This window comes from Gopherus flavomarginatus, chromosome 2 (assembly GCF_025201925.1).
Source record: "Gopherus flavomarginatus isolate rGopFla2 chromosome 2, rGopFla2.mat.asm, whole genome shotgun sequence".
Lineage (NCBI taxonomy): Eukaryota > Metazoa > Chordata > Testudines > Testudinidae > Gopherus > Gopherus flavomarginatus.
Genome location: NC_066618.1, coordinates 283493965 through 283513814, shown reverse-complemented (window position 1 = coordinate 283513814; position 19850 = coordinate 283493965). Strand labels below are relative to the sequence as shown.

Sequence of the window (19850 nt, the reverse complement as noted above, 5' to 3'; positions counted from 1 at the left end):
TCTACTTCAAATAAATTGGTTTAAAAATCACATCTTTAGTTAAACTGGCTCAACTTTCTCACATAAAAACAAGTCCTCAGTAATACTTAGTGAGAAAGTCAGTTGAAGTTCAATTTCCATAATTCTGACAAGCATCAGATGTCAGATCTGCTGGTTTGTGTGTTGTTTTTGTAATGACAGCCAAGGAGTAGCATGGCTGAACACATTAGTTTCACTGATCTTAATTAAATCTCTGCAAATGTTTAGCCTGAATATTGGGTTTGTCACTAATGTTGCCAGCTAGTTCTTCCAGTCCTGTTGTAAAGGTTCGGGGCAAATATGGGTCATTTTCACAATTTTAGGTGAAAATTAAGATAATCTAAGTGGCTTTGCCAGTTTCCCTCAGAAAACCTAATCAAAACCCTCCAATTTAAGTCTGTTTGGATTTTGAGCTGCTGCATTCATTTGATTTCCAAACTTAAAGCAAAACGCATACACATTGAAAGCACAGCTCTGACTTTAATGCTCTCAGACTATATTATGACAGTCTTTCCTTACTAAATGCATACACAACTCATTTTTAAAGAAAAGTGCTTCTAGCTATGTGTTTTGTTGTATTTCAGTTCCTTGGGTTTTTGATTTAGGTAAAACGAGCTATTTCACTCTTGTTTATATCTTGTTTTGTTATTCTTGATTCACTATACTGTTAATTTTCCAGTATTTTTAATAGAAAGAGAGACCTGATGGCACGCACTTATAAATATATGAAAATCTCTATGAAGTAACTTGATATAAGTAGTTAATTGTAGGTTTTGTCTCACTTTACAGGACAAATTTAGAGTTGACTGTTGTAAGTTAATGTCCAGTCAATTTATTCTGCTCATGCCCTGAAGAGTAATAGTGTGCTTATGATCAGAATTTCTCAAATGTTGGCAGTAAGAGCTTGACAAGTAAAGAAAAGATATTGTCTGAAATTATAAGAATTTTGGAAAAAATAGCAATATATATTATGAAAGTACCATTTTTAACACAAATTTATCACTTTCCTTTGCAGTACGTGTCCTACCATTAACTGGAATACTGGTTCTCCCATATCTCTCATGCAGTGGTAAAAATATATATATATACTTTAGGATCTCCTGCTATTAAAAAAAAAAATTGATGGATAGTAACAGCTTTGCATGTCGTCACTGGTACACAAATTAATATGTAGAACATGTACTAACTCCACAAAAGCTGAAGTACACACACTGCTAATTGCAGGTCTCTTACAATTATTTTAACTTACCACAGAATATTTTTAATTGCTGCACAGATAAATATTTTAAGGCTGGAAAATTTAATTTTAAATTACATATTCTATTAAATGTTTTCTAATTTATCTTGTGTAACTTTATGCTGTTCTGAGTTTTGATAGTTACGGGGCAGATAAAAATATTACTATCAGTACAGGTTGAACCTCTCTAATTTGGCACTCCCTGGTCTGGCAGCATCTGCGATCTGGCATAGGTGCCGACTCCGTGGGTGCTCCAGGGCACCTATGGGGAAAAATTAGTGGATGTGGAGCGTCCACCAGCGCCAACTTCCCCCCTCTGCTCTCCTGCCCCTAAGCCTTTGGCGCACAAGCAGCCCCACGCTTACTAATTCCTCCTCCTCCCTCCCAGTGCTTCCAGAGTGCCGCGAACAGATAATTCGCAGCATTCAAGCTCTGGGAGTGAGGGGGAGGACCTGGGACCAGCATCGGAGCCCCCGGTGCAGGGACTGGCGGCCAGGATCCTGGGTGGCAGGGGGGATCGCAGGCGGGGGATCACACTGGGTGCAAAGCCTGGGGGTGCTGCAGCACCTCCCACAGCCCTACTTTCCCACACCTGTGGAGACCCGCTGGCACTCTGCATTGACCTGTGATTTGGCATATTCTCTGATTTGGCACCAGTCAGGTCCCAAGAGTGCCATATTAGAGTGGTTCAACCTGTACTGAACCTATCGTTACAGACTTTAGTATCATTCCATCACCTGTTTCAGTAATAAATTATAGATTTCAGTTCATTTTTTCCTCAAAAGTGTTTCCTGAAAATCCAACCATTTTCCTTTCTGTCATTCTGAAACTAGCTATTGCCCTGAATATATTTTAGATGATTTTCCCTAGATTCCGTAGTTTCTTTTCAGGAAAATATCTTGGTAAATGTTACCCACTACTTTCCTAAAAGAAAAGTGTGTTGTTTAGTGATTAGAGCAGGAGAGTGGTTGGGTTTCTTGGCATTGGGAAAGTCACTGAGTATTATTATTATGTATTTGTATTACTGTAACAGCTAGGAGCCCTAGTCATAGCTTAGGGCCCCCATTGTGTTAGCTGCTGTACAAACAGGACAAAAAGGCAGTCCCTGCCCCCAAGGAGTTTACAACTTAAGTATGAGACGAGACCACAAATGACTACACACAGGGAATAAAAAGGAAACAATGAGACAGAACTGGTCAGTATGATAAGCAGTTGTCTCTGCAAACCAACAATGTAACCGTTTTTTAGGCAAAACTTCTCTGTGTCTGTTTATGCCATCTGTGGCAAATTGCCGGCACTATTATGATGGGTCTCGCGCTTTCTCTTCTTTGGGGGGGGCGTTCAGGGCGCCATTTCTTGCCCCTGAATTGGAATATTAATTGCCCCACTAGTGTCCTTGAAGGGAGTGGAGAGGGAGGGACCTGGGCCCGCCCTGTACTCCAGGTTCCAGCCCAGGGGCCCTGAGGATAGTGGTGAACCACTTAAACTGGCGGTTCCTTCCCCTGGGCTATTTCCCTCTCCTGCCCTTCAACTTGTGGGGGGGCTTCCTGCCGTCCCTCTGCACAAGTCAGGTGCCCCTTACCTAGGGTCTTGGACTTCTTAGCCCACTGCAACACTCCTCCAAACTTTCCTCTGCTTCTCTTCAAACTGTTCTCTGCTCCAATACCAATCCTTTCTGCTCCAACTCCCACACTGTCTGATTGAAGCAGGGGTTTTTGTCATGTGACTGACTGCAGGTGATCTAATTGGCTTCAGGTGCACTAGTTAATCTATAGCAAACTTTCTTCCCCTTACAGGGATTAAGGCTCTCTTCTGCCACTCTCCTGCTGCCCTCTGGCCATGCTGTATCACACATCTATAAAATGGGTATAATGCTACCTACCTCAGAATGTATGTTGCAAGTCTTAAAATTTGCAAAGTGATTTGAAATCCTTCTACTGAAAGGAGTTGTATGTTAATTATTGCTATTGTACCATCCATAAGTTTCACATGTTAGAATGTGAACCTTTGAAAACTATAGAATTATAAAGTTTTAAACTCTTTCTGTGATATCTATAGACATGTTAGTAGGGTTAGTAGTAGGAAGGTCCCACCCGCTGACCTGTTTTTTCACAGTTGCTATCTAGTCACCCTACATGTTAGTATCATGAGGTATTAAAAATGTATACACTCTATCTCAGTTTTAGTCACAAGTTTTTTCTATTTAATTTTACTTTTGGCTGTTGAAATATTTATTCTTAGTCAAGCTCTTGTTTTATGTAAAAGAGAGAGATCATACTCAGTTTACTTCCACTTGAGTTTGAAGCTTTATGTTGCCTTAATTTAAATGAGAGTATACAGTGCCAATTCAGGATACTTTCACCATTTTTGGAATGAAGCTTGGATTGTTTGTACTGTAGTTCAGCTGGAAGGAAACTTCTGATTAGTGACTGATAAAGATGGTATGCGCTTCCATCAGTTGGTCACTAAGGGGTGATGGGGTAAAACTGTAATAACTTCAGTGGTTTGCATTTATCAGATCCATGTGTCAGCACATGTAGCTCCAAAGTGGAGATTTCAAATAACTACCTCTTTTCTTTTGTCCTTGTTTAGAAAACAAGTATGTTGTATTAACTGTGACTTTAGAATAGTGTTAGCAGCAGCACAATGAGTACTGAAGTCCTTTTACGGTTACATTTTGAGCTGCTGTTGGTTTGTAGCACTTCACACAGGGCTGGTGCAACCCATTAGGCGACATAGGCAGTTGCCTAGGGCACTAGCATTTGGGGGGTGGCATTTCAGGTCCTTCGACTGCGACTGTGGCGGCCGGATCTTTGGCCGCCTCGGTCATCGTTGGCATCTAGGCGGAGGGACCTGGGGCAGGGGGGTGTGGGAAGGGCTGACTGCAGCAAGTAAGGGGGGGTGCGGAAGGGCTGACTGCAGCAAGTAAGGGGGGGTGCGGCACACAGGGGAACCACTCCCCATCCCAGCTTACCTCTGCTCTGCCTCCTCCTCTGAGCACGCCGCCCGCTCTGCTTCTCTCCCTCCCAGGCTTGTGGCGCCAAACAGCTGATTGGCGCCGCAAGCCTGGGAAGTGGGAGAAGTGGAGTGGCAATGGCGTGCTCGGGGAGGAGGCGGAGCAGAGGTGAGCTGGGGCAGGGAGCTGCCTGGGGGGTGGGCACCTCAGAGCGGGGGGGGGTGGGCAGCTGCCACCGGGCTCGGGGGATGTGTGTGCAAGGTTGTCGTTCCGCCTAGGGCGCGAAACATCCTTGCACCTGACCTGACTTCACACAATCATTCATAAAAAAAAGTAAAATGAAGAGCTTCTGTGTTGCATAAGTCTACAGGATCCCCAATCCAGATTTATAGCACCAAAGCTGCCTATATTTTAGCTTTTTTTATAATGAAATTTTAAAAGATACAGAAATTCATAGACTATTAGGGTTGGAAGGGACCTCAGGAGGTCATCTAGTCTAACCCCCTCCTTAAAGCAGGACCAATACCCAGACAGATTTTTGCCCTAGATCCCTAAATGGCCCCCTCAAGGATTGAATGTACAACTCTGGGTTTAGCAGGCCAGTGCTCAAACCACTGAGCTATCTCTTCCTCCCCCCAGTAATGTGAAATTATTCACATAGAAACTATATGATAAAATCAATATAGAAGAAGTGGATTAATTTGCACTAATGTCTGGGAGACTTGCAAATTACTGAATTGGTGAATAAGTTAAAGAAAAATAGCAAGGATAATTCATTGCAAAATTTATAGTGATTTGTTCACACATTTGATGTGTAATTTGGTTCGTATTATTTTTACATACACGTTTTGCAGTACACTTGTAAAAGTAACATAGTCTTCATAATATTCACTCAGAGCTCTGTATTTTCTGATGGAGGAAACAGCATTGCTTGTGTGCAAATTATGGGGTATATATATTAGCAAACTGCAAACTAGCAACGTTCTACTCTGTGACTTAAACAAGAGACCATATTATTATTTAAATCATAAGTAATATTCAGTGTATATGTAGGCAGGTTTTGAATGGAGGAATGATTAAATATTCTTAGATAGATGATATCTTTAATGCCTAAACCAATAAGTGCTATGTGGGAACATCCCTTCATCTGAACAGAGTCTCGGACTAGTAGAGCTACCAGCCAAAGGCCCATGCAGAGCTCATTTCAGGATCATGGCCCAAAAATGTATTATTACTTTATTAGCTGCAAGAGTATTTTGAGCCTTCTAAACAAATTCCAGTGTACTACTATATATGTTTATAATGAGGTTTTGTAATGTCTGTTTCTTATTCACTAGGTTTAACACTTTGTCATGCACTATATATTTAATCCACACAAAAACAATAGCAATTAACAATAGAAAAATGAATTTATTTTGGAAACCTGTATCTCAGCATTTAAGGAAAGTTTGCGAAAGGGAAAAAAAATTGTAAAAACCTTGTTAGTCACATTAACTATGATACAAATCTCTGAATCTACAATACTGACAGCATGCTAAAAGATTTAGTTTGTTGTTTCATTGTGGTATGGAGATTTTATAAACAGTAATTCTTAAACCCTAATTGAAGTACTTTATCTTCAATAAATAGTTTATAAAGATTTAAAACATTTTCTGCTGTTTTTAACAATGCCTAAAATTATAAATCATGTAGTGATTCACCTTATGTGAATGTACATTTTAAAATACATGTATGTTATTTATTGTCAAATTGCATACTGTCCTGTTACAATTAAAATGGTTAAAGGTGATGGGTATGTCATTAATCTCAACAGTGTTTTGGCATGGCTTATTTTTGTTTTCAGTTCTTTGCTCCATTTTACTATATTCTGATTTTTAATTCTTTGGTGATATTTTGATGTTACACATTTTGTATTGGTAAGATGATTTTTTGTTCATTTTACAGGTCCACCTTCAACCCTTCCTCTAAGCACTCAACCCTCCAGTGGCAGCTCCACACTTTCCAAGAAGAGACCACCTCCCCCCCCGCCTGGACATAAAAGAACCCTCTCTGACCCACCAAGCCCACTACCTCATGGACCCCAGAATAAGGGCCCAATTCCTTGGGGTGAGTTGTAGAAATGCAAAATAAAACAAAACTTCAGATGGGTGGTGTATGTTACTTGCTTCTCTTAGTCAGTGCTATCTTTCCATTGTTGGTATTGCTGCTATATTTTGTGGAATTTCAGAACAATTCCATCCTCAAATGAATTCCCAGGCTCTCTGTGATGTTGCCTGTACTATTCCAGAGTCTTGCAGGGTTTACATCTTTCTGCCAGTAGAAGGAGGTAAAAAACAGACTAAGTATTTGTATAACACGATACTTTACTGAGAGAAACTTTATAGAAACATTTATTACAGACCTATCCAGATAGTCCCTTTCTTTTCATAGTAAAGACTAACTAGCCCAGTCAATCTTCTGCTTCTATTTGTAAATCCTGCCTACTCCTGATAGCTGATGCTCTTAGAGGAATTCCTTTGTCATGATAAAGACAAATTTTTCGGAGGGAAAGCTGCCACCTTTCATAAAACGAGCCCCAGCATCCACATTCTTCTTTAGCCTAAGTCCAGGTCTATAATGCAGACCTATATCGGTATCACTACATTGCTCAAGGGTGTGAAAAATCCACACCTCTGAGCGACATAGTTATACTGACCTAACCCTCCTCCCCTCCCTAGTAGACGGCACTATGTATATAGCTACCTCCTCTCATGGAGGTGGATTAACTATGCTGACAAGAGAAGCTCTCCTGTTGACATAGTAGCATGTTCACTAAAGCACTGCAGAGGTGCACCAGCAGCATTGTACAGTATGTGAAGAGGAGCGCTTAGAAAAAATGAAGGGAGGAATTGGTGTAAAGCAAAATGCTATGGTTCCCCCTTTTCAACCAGATCGGCTAGTCAGAGTTTGACTTTGACTAGTAGAAATTGATGGTCTTCCATTTTCTTTCATGTAATCTTGTTTACTTATGTGAAACGTACAAAGTCTCTGTTTCTCCGAACTCAGGAGGAATCAAGAACAAGAGGAGCAGTTTCTTATGTTACAACCTCTTTTGCTAACAGACCCAAAAGCTCACTCCCTTGCTTTTTCCAGTGTCATGCTCTGTTCGCTGGCTACTGCTGGGCTTTCTTGTTTTTTTTCCCTCTGCGTCTCTCTCTCTGTCTAGTCTGTTTTAAGTTTCTATGTGTTCTGCCTACACACACACAGACCACAAACAATACTCAGCAAAACTCTCTGCCCATACAGTCCAAATTCCTGGGCAGATTCACACCTGCTTTTGTTTGTTTTTGTTTTTATTGTAGGTAAACAAGCATGTATGCAAGAGACAATAAATCAAACCTCATTTCATATTTTGATCAACCATTTAAAAGAGTCTGTAGACATTACCAACAGATACTAGTGAAAGTGTTTGGCACTGATGATACCTTGAGTCAGTGGTTTAAAAAAAAAAAATCTGTACCAAGAGGGATGTTTCAGTCCAATGGCCACTGAACAAAAAATGCCTTTTCCAGTCAACACCATTTCATCTTAGGTAGGAGGCTTCAGATTAACTTATCCTGACAGTTATATTGATTGAAGGATGTGTTCACACCCACTCTGGAAGAGGTTTGTGATTGATGCAGTCACCGGTATCTGTCAGCATAATGCTATGTGCAGTAAACATTTGATACTGCTGCAAGTAAATACAGATTGATGTATTTTTCTGGGGTATTTCCAAGTGACTATCACAGATGTCCCAAATTTTTTTTGTGCCAAACCTAGCTTTTTGGACACAATGCATCTCAGGCTCATGTGATTTTACTCTGCACTGAGTCCAGCTGGCAGGACTTATAGACTCATAGACTCTAGGACTGGAAAGGACCTCGAGAGGTCATCAAGTCCAGTCCCCTGCCCTCATGGCAGGACCAAATACTGTCCAGACCATCCCTAATAGACATTTATCTAACCTACTCTTAAATATCTCCAGAGATGGAGATTCCACAACTTCCCTAGGCAATCTATTCCAGTGTTTAACTACCCTGACAGTTAGGAACTTTTTCCTGATGTCCAACCTAAATCTCCCTTGCTGCAGTTTAAGCCCATTGCTTCTTGTTCTATCATTGGAGGCTAAGGTGAACAAGTTTTCTCCCTCTTCCTGATGACACCCTTTTAGATACCTGAAAACTGCTATCATGTCCCCTCTCAGTCTTCTCTTTTCCAAACTAAACAAACCCAATTCCTTCAGCCTTCCTTCATAGGTCATATTCTCAAGACCTTTAATCATTCTTGTTGCTCTTCTCTGGACCCTCTCCAATTTCTCCACATCTTTCTTGAAATGCGGTGCCCAGAACTGGACACAATACTCCAGTTGAGGCCTAACCAGCGCAGAGTAAAGCGGAAGAATGACTTCTCGTGTCTTGTTTACAACACACCTGTTAATGCATCCCAGAATCATGTTTGCTTTTTTTTTGCAACAGTATCACACTGTTGACTCATATTAAGCTTGTGGTCTACTATGACCCCTAGATCTCTTTCTGCCATACTCCTTCCTAACAGTCTCTTCCCATTCTGTCTGTGTGAAACTGATTGTTCCTTCCTAGGTGGAGCACTTTGCATTTATCTTTATTGAACTTCATCCTGTTTACCTCAGACCATTTCTCCAATTTGTCCAGATCATTTTGAATTTTGACCCTGTCCTCCAAAGCAGTTGCAATCCCTCCCAGTTTGGTATCGTCTGCAAACTTAATAAGCGTACTTTCTATGCCAACATCTAAATCGTTGATGAAGATATTGAACAGAACCGGTCCCAAAACAGACCCCTGCGGAACCCCACTTGTTATATCTTTCCAGCAGGATTGGGAGCCATTAACAACTACTCTCTGAGTACGGTTATCCAGCCAGTTATGCACCCACCTTATAGTAGCCCCATCTAAATTGTACTTTCCTAGTTTATCTATAAGAATATCATGCGAGACCGTATCAAATGCCTTACTAAAGTCTAGGTATATCACATCCACCGCTTCTCCCTTATCCACAAGGCTCGTTATCCTATCAAAGAACGCTATCAGATTAGTTTGACACGATTTGTTCTTTACAAATCCATGCTGGCTATTCCCTATCACCTTACCACCTTCCAAGTGTTTGCAGATGATTTATTTGATTACCTGCTCCATTATCTTCCCTGGCACAGAAGTTAAACTAACTAGTCTGTAGTTTCCTGGGTTGTTTTTATTTCCCTTTTTATAGATGGGCACTATATTTGCCCCCTTCCAGTCTTCTGGAATCTCCCCCGTCTCCCATGATTTCCCAAAGATAATAGCTAGAGGCTCAGATACCTCTTCTATTAACTCCTTGAGTATTCTAGGATGCATTTCATCAGGCCCTGGTGACTTGCAGGCATCTAACTTTTCTAAGTGATTTTTTACTTGCTCTTTCCTTATTTTCTCTTCTAAACCTACCCTCTTCCCGTAAGCATTCACTATACTAGACATTCCTTCAGACTTCTCAGTGAAGACTGAAACAAAGAAGTCATTAAGCATCTCTGCCATTTCCAAGTCTCCCGTTACTGTTTCCCCCTCCTCATTGAGCAGTGGGCCTACCCTGTCCTTAGTCTTCCTCTTGCTTCTAATGTATTGATAAAATGTCTTCTTGTTTCCCTTTATTCCCATAGCTAGTTTGAGTTCATTTTGTGCCTTTGCTTTTCTAATCTTGCCTCTGCATTCCTGTGTTATTTGCCTATATTCATCCTTCGTGATCTGACCTAGTTTCCATTTTTTATATGACGCCTTTTTATTTTGTAGGTCACGCAAGATCTCAAGGGTAAGCCAAGGTGGTCTTTTGCCACATTTTCTATCTTTCGTAACCATCGGAATAACTTGCTTTTGGGCCCTTAATAGTGTCCCTTTGAAAAACTGCCAACTTTCCTCAGTTGTTTTTCTCCTCAGTCTTAATTCCCATGGGACCTTACCTATCAGCTCTCTGAGCTTACCAAAATCCACCTTCCTGAAATCCATTGTCTCTATTCTGCTGTACTCCCTTCTACCCTTCCTTAGAATTGCAAATTCTATGATTTCATGATCACTTTCACCTAAGCTTCCTTCTACTTTCAAATTCTCAACAAGTTCCTCCCTATTTGTTAAAATCAAGTCTAGAACAGCTTCCCCCCAGTAGCTTTTTCAACTTTCTGAAATAAAAAGTCTGCAATGCAGTCCAGGAACTTATTGGATAGTCTGCGCCCCGCAGTGTTATTTTCCCAACATATATCTGGATAGTTGAAGTCCCCCATCACCACCAAATCTTGGGCTTTGGATGATTTTGTTAGTTGTTTGAAAAAAGCCTCATCCTCCTCTTCCACCTGATTAGGTGGCCTGTAGTAGACTCCCAGCACGACCTCACCTGTGTTTTTTACCCCTTTTAGCCTAACCCAGAGACTCTCCACACTTCCGTCTCCTATGTCCATCTGCACCTCAGTCCAAGTGTGTACATTTTTAATATATAAGGCAACACCTCCTCTCTTTTTCCCCTGTCTATCCTTCCTGAGCAAACTATACCCATCCACACCAACATTCCAGTCGTGTGTATTATCCCACCAAGTTTCAGTAATGCCAATAATGTCATAGTTGTATTTATTTATTAGCACTTCCAGTTCTTCCTGCTTATTACCCATACTTCTTGCATTTGTATATAGGCACCTAAGATACTGGTTTGATCTTTCGTCCCAGCTTTGTCCTGACCCTCCTTCCTCTCTGTCATTATAGCCCGTGCTCCCTTCTGTTTCCAACCCATCTCTCCCAGGTCTTGTTCCCCACTTACCTGTGGGCTTTGCTCACCTGTCACTTCCCTAAGCCCCCTTAACTTTAGGATTTAGGTTCAAAAAATGTTTAGTGGGTCACTCACACTGTACTCAGATTGCTATGGCTGTCCTATTCTAAAGCTAAAATCTCTGACAAACATAAAAGCCATATAATTAGTCCAGTCAGCAACCTTTGGGCTTACTAGATCCCATCTGATTCCAGTACTGATTTGTCAGTCATCTGTATTTGAGACTCAAGTGAGATTCCAGTATGAGAGATGAAAAAGCCCAATGAAAGTGAAAGTTCCTATCTAAAGAAGAAAATATTCACCTCTTTGTTACATTCATCATACCTCTACTTTCTTAAAAACTTGAGAAGTGAAGAGAGGCTTTGCAGCATGCCCTGAAGCACGTCCTGCGGCTATTTCAGGACAAAGTGGGGAGTGCATTCATAGGTGGAAAAGCCATAAGGGGCCATTCTGATCATCTAGTCTGACTGCCTGTATTACACAGGCCATAGAACTTCCCCATAATAATTTCTAAATCATATCTTTTAGAAAAACATCTGATCTTGATTTAAAAATTGTCAGTGATGGAGAATCCATCACAGCCTTTGGTAAATTGTTCCAATTATTAATTATTCTCACTGTTAAAAATTTACACTTTATTTCCAATCTGAATTTGTTTAACTACAACTTCCAGCCATTGGATTGTATTATACCTTTCTCTGCTAGATTAAAGTACCCATTTTTAAATATTTGTTCCTCATGTAGATGCTTATAGACTGTTATCAAGTCACCCCTTAACCTTTTCTTTGTTAAAATAAATTGATTGAGCTATTTCAGTCTATCATTATAATCATTCTTGTGGCTCTTCTCTGAACCCTCCCCAATTTATCAACATCCTTCTTAATTCTGGGCTCTAGGACTGGTGTAGTATTCCAGCAGCGATCGCACCAGTGCCCAATATAGAGAGACGGTTACCTTTCTACTCCTGCATACGATTCCCCTGTTTATGCATCCCAGGATCACATTAGCTCTTTGGCCACAGCATCACACAGGGAGTTAATGTTCTGCTGATTATCCTTCAAATCTTTTTCAGTCATTGCTTCCAGGAATAGAGTCATTCCCCCATTTTGTAAGTGTGGTCTACAATTCTTTGTTCCTTGATATATACATTCACAGTTAGCCATATTAAAACGCATATTGTTTGGTTGCACCCCATTTGCCAAGCAATCCAGATTGCTCTGAATCAGTGACCCATCTTCTTCATTATTTACCACTCCTCCAGTTTGTGTGTCATTGCAAACTTTTATCAGTGATGACTTTTATCAGTGACTTCATGTTTTCCTTCAAGTCAGTGATAAAAATGTTAAATAGAATAGGGCCAAAAAACGATCCTTCTGGGACCCCACTGGAAACATACCTGTTCAATGACAATTCCCTGTTTATATTTTGAGACAATTTTAGCCAATTTTTAATTCGTTCAATGTGTGCCATGTTAATTTTATATCATTCTAGTTTTGTAATCAAAATGTCGTGTGGTACCAAAATCGAACGCCTTAGAGAAGTCTAAATATGTTATTTCAACACTATTATCGTTATTGACCAAACTTGTAATCTCATCAAAAAAAGATATCAAGTTAGTTTAGTTTAACAGGATCTGTTTTCCATAAAATCATGTTGATTTGCATTAATTACATTACCGTCTTTTTATTCTTTATTAACTGAGTCCTGTATCAGCTGCTCCATTATTTTGCCCAGGATTGATGTCAGGCTGACAGGCCTGGGTCATCTCCTTTACCTTTTTTAAAAATTGGCACATTACCTTTCTTCCAGTCTTGTGGAACTTCCTCAGTGCTCCAAGACATATTGAAAATCAACATAATAGTCCTGTGGGCTCCTCAGCCAGCTCTTTTAACCTCTTAGATGCAAGTTAAATGAACCTGCTGATTTAAAAAACATCTAACTTTAGTAGCTTCTGTTACCCTGAGTTTTCAGACCCAAAGCAGTGGTAATTTAACTGTTTCTGTCCAGGTGATGTCAGGAATAAATCAATGGGGGCACACCTCCTCCATCTGAGACATGATTGATACAAACCAAAATGCTTTTACCTAAAACTACCTTTTAGTTAGGTCTCAAGCGCGCACGCACACACACACACACACACACACATATATATATATCTCCTGTTCCAGTAAATTCAGAGTATTCCAAACATTTATAGTTACCCAAAAAGTCTGAAATTGTTTCAAGAAATCAGCAGTCAGCCTTCAGGTGGCCCCCTCCTTCTATCTAGCTGCTGAGGAACTTAGGTGTCAGATCCTTTCCCAAGAAAAAGCTTCCTCTGACTGCTCCAAAGAACACTTTCTGAGTAAACTTTTTATAAATTTTCTCCAGACAAAGCACATAAATCATAATAGCCCCTAATAGGATAACAATTTCCATAGCAACAGCCAATAAAAATTCAGTATTCTTCTTATCACCAAAGCATTTCTAGTCATAACAACAAAACTTACATGTCAGAGGCACCTAAAACCAAGGCTGTCAAAACATTCCTTCTATTTTCCTGGAAACTTAACACTTTGTCCCAGCCTCCCATTCTGATTAGCAAAACTGCAAACATGCAGCTGCATGGCCTTGCCTCTCATGGTCCTAAAACTATTTCTAGCTGTGTGATGATTGGGTTTTAGCTGGCAGTGTTTGAACATACAAAATGGAAAGAATGTCAAATTCAGTGGCTGCACTTCTGGCTAACATCCTCCAGAGATACTAATGTGTTATCATCATCATATGATGAGACTGTATCATCAGTTTTTCCCCAAATACAGAACACAACTATTTACTGAACACTTCTGCCTTTTCTGCATTATTATTGATAATTCCACCATTTCATTCTAGTAATGGACCAATACGTTGTCAGGGTTCTTTTTGTTCCTAATATCAGGGCTTTGGAGCGGAGCCCGGAGCTGGAGCCCGGAGCAGCTGCAGAGCAGTGGAGCTGCAGGTGTTTGCCTGGAGCTGGAGCAGAGCCGGAGTACAGCTCCAAAGCCCTGCCTAATATATTTTAAAAACACCTTCTTATTGTTAACTCTTCTGGCCATACATTTCTCCTTATCTTCATTTGCTTCCCTTATCAATTTTCTGCAATTCCTAATTTTGATTTATATTCATATCTTCCATTTGTTATGTTGTTTTTTTTTTTATAGCTGCCTTCACTTCCCCGGTAAACCAAAGTCCGGGACCCTCACAAAGAACACACTTTGAGATTTTGGAGCTAGTGAAAAACAAACTAACAAAAAAACTCTTTTTTTTTTTTTAAACTTTCATTACTAGATGGATAGTTCAGTTAACTAATCAGGTTCCTAACTGAACATTATCGGTCAGGAAGTCAGATCCTCTAACTCCGGTTCTGAGTGAAATTGCTTCGTAGAACTCAGAAAATTCTTTCTCGTACAACTACAAGCTGGACAGTTTGTCTTCAAGCAGGCAGGTCTCAGCAAAACACAAAACAAAAAAGGCTTTTTTATTCATGATATAAAAACCTTTCATTGTCCAACACTTTCTGAGTTACTGTGTCTTGGGGCCCACCTGCTCTGACAGTGGAATTTTTATAAATGCTCAGGATTAGCCTAACTCTGCTCCCTTTTGAAGTTAATGGGAATTTCTTTACCATTGACTTCACTGGAAGCTCAATCAGGCTGTTGCTGAATGGTTTTGAAAATCTCAATGTAATCTTCTTATTAAATGTGGAGCTTGCCAAACCAGTTTGCAGTGCAGAGACTGCATCACCATCAAATCTAGTCAGAGGGTAGAGCACATAGTTTCCTTATTTTGTCAAATCTATTTTTAATAAACTTTCCCTTTATTTTTTTAGTAATTTACATTTAACACAGTTCCATACTGTATTTGCTTTTTTTTCATTTTTGGTCTCTGCTGCTGCCTGATGGCGTACTTTCGGTCCCAAATGAGATTGTGGTTGACTGGCCAGTTGGTAACTTTGGTGTTCATAACTCTGTATGAAATTTTATTTTCTTTATGTAGTAAATTCTGTTCTTTCTTCTTGACTTTGATCGTTAGATATAACTTCAGTAAATTCACTTTTTGTGGAATGAATTTAAGTGAAGTTTTGGTATCGGAATCAAATGATATGAATGAAACACTTTTAATATCACACTTAAGGATCTGCGGGAATAGGGTTATAGTAGGAGGAGTTGATGATAATAATAGGGTCTCTTATACAGAGAAGGTACTGTAATTGCAACTGCTCAAGACTTGGAGATTTTAGTGATTATGAAGCCAAGTTTGATACTGAAGGTTCGGATATTCTGACTTCAATTTTTTCTTCCTTCACTTACTGGCAGAATTGAGTAAATGCACTGTTTCTTAGAATAATGTAAACAATTCTTACAAAATCAATATTTGTTTTATGAATAAGGGCTAATTCATGATGGCTTTTACAAAATAATGTGTTACTTTCAAAGCAAGATGCTACTTTTTTTTTGCCTTTTCCTTGTAGTGCCTTACAACAAAATTGTTGAGGGACAATGTTACGTAGTATTTTTTTTTTGTTTCAGAGACAAAATAAATGCTATGAAGTAGTTACTATAGTCTGATTTGCTTTTTCTTGCCAGCAGATAGATACTATCAATGACAGTTTTTCAAACACATGGTATGCAGGGGTCAAAATAGGTTATATTAGTGGTCTCTTCTGGCCTTAAAACTTCTGAATCTATGAATGAAAAATACTTATTTAAATATACTTACGTTTATATGGAAAATACTGGGAAAGCTGCATATTTTTGTTTTATATGATATCCGCTACCTGTATGTTTCTGTTCTTTTATTCTCCATTTTTAAAAATCTAAGTAATTTGTATCCCCTTAGGTAATGATTTGGGTCCACCCTCAACTAAGACTGCAAACAAGTTTGAGGGAATGTCTCAGCAGTCAAGGTAAGATTTTATGTATTTGCATATAGTAAAGTTGTGCGTGATGTGGCCAGTTAATAAACTATGCAAAATGACCTGTTAATTTTCTCAATATTCCAACTATACAATGCATTCTTGCTCTCAGGCTCTGCCAAACCTCTTGAATCAGTTTGAAACAGCCACGCAGAACTGAAGCTCTGGATGGTACAGAAAAAATTATGGCAGCAGATGCTGCTGTTTTCTCTCATCAAAATACCATTGGAACTAGAGAAAGTTGCACTAGGCTGTGATCCAGGAGTTTTATTCTTGTGTCTTTTGCTGACGCTAAATAATTTTGTGTACTTCACCACCCTCATTACTGTGCCAGGTCTTGTGCCCCTACCATACGGATTACACAAGTTCACTCTTGGCATAGCTTGGAACAGAACCTGGTTCCCTAATATCACATATATAAGTCTCATTCATTTAACCACATATTTCTCAGTCTGACTGATCTGTGGATTTGGATGTACTGTCTGTAATATAAGCTACTCTTGCACATATAACCCACTGGTTTGATGCATTATGCATCGATGCGAAAAATAACTCTCTACTAGCTGGAACATAAAAAGATCCTAGAATCATAGAGGATTAGGGTTGGAAGAGACCTCAAGAGGTCATCTCGTCCAACCCCCTTCTCAAAGTAGGACCAACACCAACTAAATCATCCCAGTCAAGGCTTTGTCAAGCTGGGCCTTAAAAACCTCTAAGGATGGAGATTCCACCACCTCCCTAGGTAACCCATTCTAATGCTTCACCACATTCTAGTGAAATAGTTTTTCCTAATATCCAGCCTAGACCTCCCCCACTGCAACTTGAGACCATTGCTTCTTGTTCTGTCATCTGCCACCACTGATAGCCTAGCTCCATCTTCTTTGGAATCATCTTTCAGGTAGTCGAAGACGGCTGTCAAATCCCCCCCTCACTCTTCTCTTCTGCAGACGAAATAACCCCAATTCCCTCAGCCTCTCCTCGTAAGCCATGTGCGCCAGCCCCCTAATCATTTCCGTTGCCCTCCACTGGACTCTCTCCAATTTGTCCACATCCTTTCTGTAGTGGGGAGCCCAAAACTGGACGCAGTACTCCAGATGTGGTCTTACCGGTGCTGAATAGAGGGGAATGATTACTTCCCTTGATCTGCTGGCAATGCTCCTATTAATGCAGCCCAATATGCTGTTAGCCTTCTTGGCAACAGGAGCACGCTGTTGATTCATATCCAGCTTCTCATCCGCTGTTATCTCCAGGTCCTTTTCTGCAGAACTGCTGCTTAGCCAATCGGTCCCCAGCCTGTAGCAGTGCATGGGATTCTTCCATCCGAAGTGCAGGACTCTGCACTTGTCCTTGCTGAACCTCATCAGATTTCTTTTGGCCCAATCCTATAATTTGTCTAGGTTACTCTGGACCTTATCCCTACCCTCCAGCGTATCTTCCTGTCCCCCCAAGCTTAGGGTCATCCACAAACTTGCTGAGGGTGCAATCCATCTCATCATCCAGATCATTAACGAAGATGGTGAACAAAACCGGCCCCAGGACCGACCCCTGGGACACTCTGCTTGGTATCAGCTCCCAACTAGACACTGAGCCGTTGATCACTACCCGTTGAGCCCGACAATCTAGCCAGCTTTCTACCCACCTTGTAGTCCATTTGTCCAATCAATACTTCTTTAACTTGCTGGAAAGAATACTGTGGGAGACCGCATCAAAAGCTTTGCTAAAGTCAAGGTATATCACGTCCGTCACTTTCCCCATATCCACAGAGCCAGTTATCCTATCATAGAAGGCAATCAGGTTGGTCAGGCATGACTTGCCCTTGGTTAATCCATGTTGACTGTTCCTGATCACCTTCCTCTCCTCCAAGTGCTTCAAAATGGATTCCTTGAGGACCTGCTCCATGATTTTTCCAAGGACAGAGATGAGGCTGACCTGTAGTTCCCCGGATTCTCCTTCTTCCCTTTTTTAAAGATAGGTACTAGATTTGCCTTTTTCCAATCATCCGGGACCTCCCCCAGTCACCATGAGTTTTCAAAGATAATGGTCAGTGGCTCTACAATCACATCAGCAAACTCCCTCAGCACCCTTGGATGCATTGCGTCCGGCCCCATGAACTTGTGCATGTCCAGCTTTTCTAAATAGTCCTTAACCTGTTCTTTCACCACAGAGGGCTGCTCACTTCCTCCCCATACTGTGCTGCCCAGTGCACCCTTCAGCTACTGCCAGCCAATGGAGTTGCTCTTTTAGCAAAAGTGATAGAGAATTGAGTTTTGATTGTGAAGCCCCACGTTCAAACACAGATGACCACTTGTTTTTTGGAGGTGGTTGTGTGATGATTGTTACAGTTGCATGTCATTTTTTTTTTTATTTTTCTTAAAAAAAAAACACTAGAAAACTACATCTAAAAATCTTTATTCATGTTACAAAATCAAACACTCACAGGTTAACAAATGCCAGAATTGAGGCTGCCTGTGCGTCAGAAGATTGATTGAATTCTGCTTATTGAAAAATATTCTGACAAGATTCTTACTCAACTGATCATCTGCCCTCATTGTTTTATATTAATCTTTATTGGGGTGTTACTGAATTTTTGCACATGGATTTTTCTTTTTAGGTGGTGGTGTTTTTTATAACTCCAGTTGGCTTGCTTTTTTCTGTATGTTCTTCGCCTCCCAGGCAGTTGGAAATAACTGCTGCCTCGGGAATGTTTAGTTAAACTCATGGTGGTGCAGGACAGCCACTTGAGAGTGTGGCTTTTTATTTTTTTCCACTTTGCTACCATTGTCCTAAGTGCCATAACACTTAAGAGCTTGTAGAGTTCCTTGAGTCTCATGTTAAGGAGGTTTGACCCAGAAGTGAGAAGCTTGTCAGAATAATAGCTTCAGAAAAGCAGAATAACAGGTCAGTAATTTTCCCTTTTCTTGGCAGTGTTTGGCTGGTCGCAGGCCAAATAGTAGTTTGGTTAGGAATATATTGAGTTAATGAGGCAAATGCTTTTATAAGGTCAGTAGCCTGAACTAACATGGTCAGCCATTGTGTTTGGGTCAGCTGGGAATTGGAACCCTTCCAATTTTAACAGTATCTGCTCACTAACATACAGTAGTTAAATCCCCTAATCTGATAATATATTTGTTCAGTGGTTTTTCTCTATTAAAACGTAAGACTCATACTCTCATTTTGTGGAACGTTCCATAAGGACCATTCATATTCAAAACTATAATAATCTCTTAAATGCACCTTCATCATCATCTTATAGTGTATATTTTGGACAGTTTTACACCACACGTGGAGATTATGTTCCTGTATCTCTTTGCAACATGGTTTTATCCTTGAATTATGCTCCTGAATAGGTCTAATGCTTATAGCATCTATGCATGATCTTAAAAAAAGGTTCATAGTGGGAACTTATTAGAACACTGTTTTTGTTGTCTTTCTTGTGTTTGTATGTTAGACATGTATGACATGTTAAATGCAAAATACAACTCTCTTTATATGTACTATACCAGTTTAAAACATGTAACCCCTTGCAGTGGAAATTTTATACTTAGGGAAGCACTGATATAATTCTATGATTGTGCAGAAAGTGGTGTACCCTTAGAAAAAAATGAAAATTACAATAATTATTGAATAAACTATAGTGTTTAAACACACTGCAGTCCTTGTGTAAAAAAAAAAAAAAAAACAATCCATGAAAAATGATCTCACTTGTTTGAATGATTCAAATATGCTGTTCATTGTCAGTTTACCATGTCAGATGGCACTTTCACATAGGGTGTCAAATAAAGGGGAAGTGTAGAGGAAAGGAGAACAAAGTTATAGTGGAGGAAAAGTAGAGGGACAAGGAAAATAATTTCTTTAAAAATTGCTTA

At 40.1% G+C, this 19850-nt stretch overlaps 1 protein-coding gene and 1 long non-coding RNA gene across 6 annotated transcripts in view; one reads left to right on the top strand and one right to left on the bottom strand.

Moving 5' to 3' along the window:
* Positions 1-19850, top strand: part of ASAP1 (ArfGAP with SH3 domain, ankyrin repeat and PH domain 1) — a 329644-nt gene that overhangs the window by 288271 nt on the left and 21523 nt on the right. For 4 of the 5 annotated variants that reach the window (XM_050940653.1, XM_050940654.1, XM_050940650.1 and 1 more), the window contains 3 exons: positions 1034-1087; positions 6156-6317; positions 15909-15975. In XM_050940653.1, coding sequence (XP_050796610.1) covers positions 1034-1087; positions 6156-6317; positions 15909-15975 — 283 coding nt within the window. The remainder of the gene's footprint in view (positions 1-1033; positions 1088-6155; positions 6318-15908; positions 15976-19850) is intronic. The other variant, XM_050940651.1, reaches the window with a different exon arrangement.
* LOC127045441 (uncharacterized) lies at positions 6324-13356 on the bottom strand. Its single transcript, XR_007772714.1, has 3 exons — positions 13253-13356; positions 12850-12970; positions 6324-6521 (listed from the first exon to the last, which is right to left on the bottom strand). It is a non-coding gene; the product is annotated as an uncharacterized LOC127045441 (long non-coding RNA).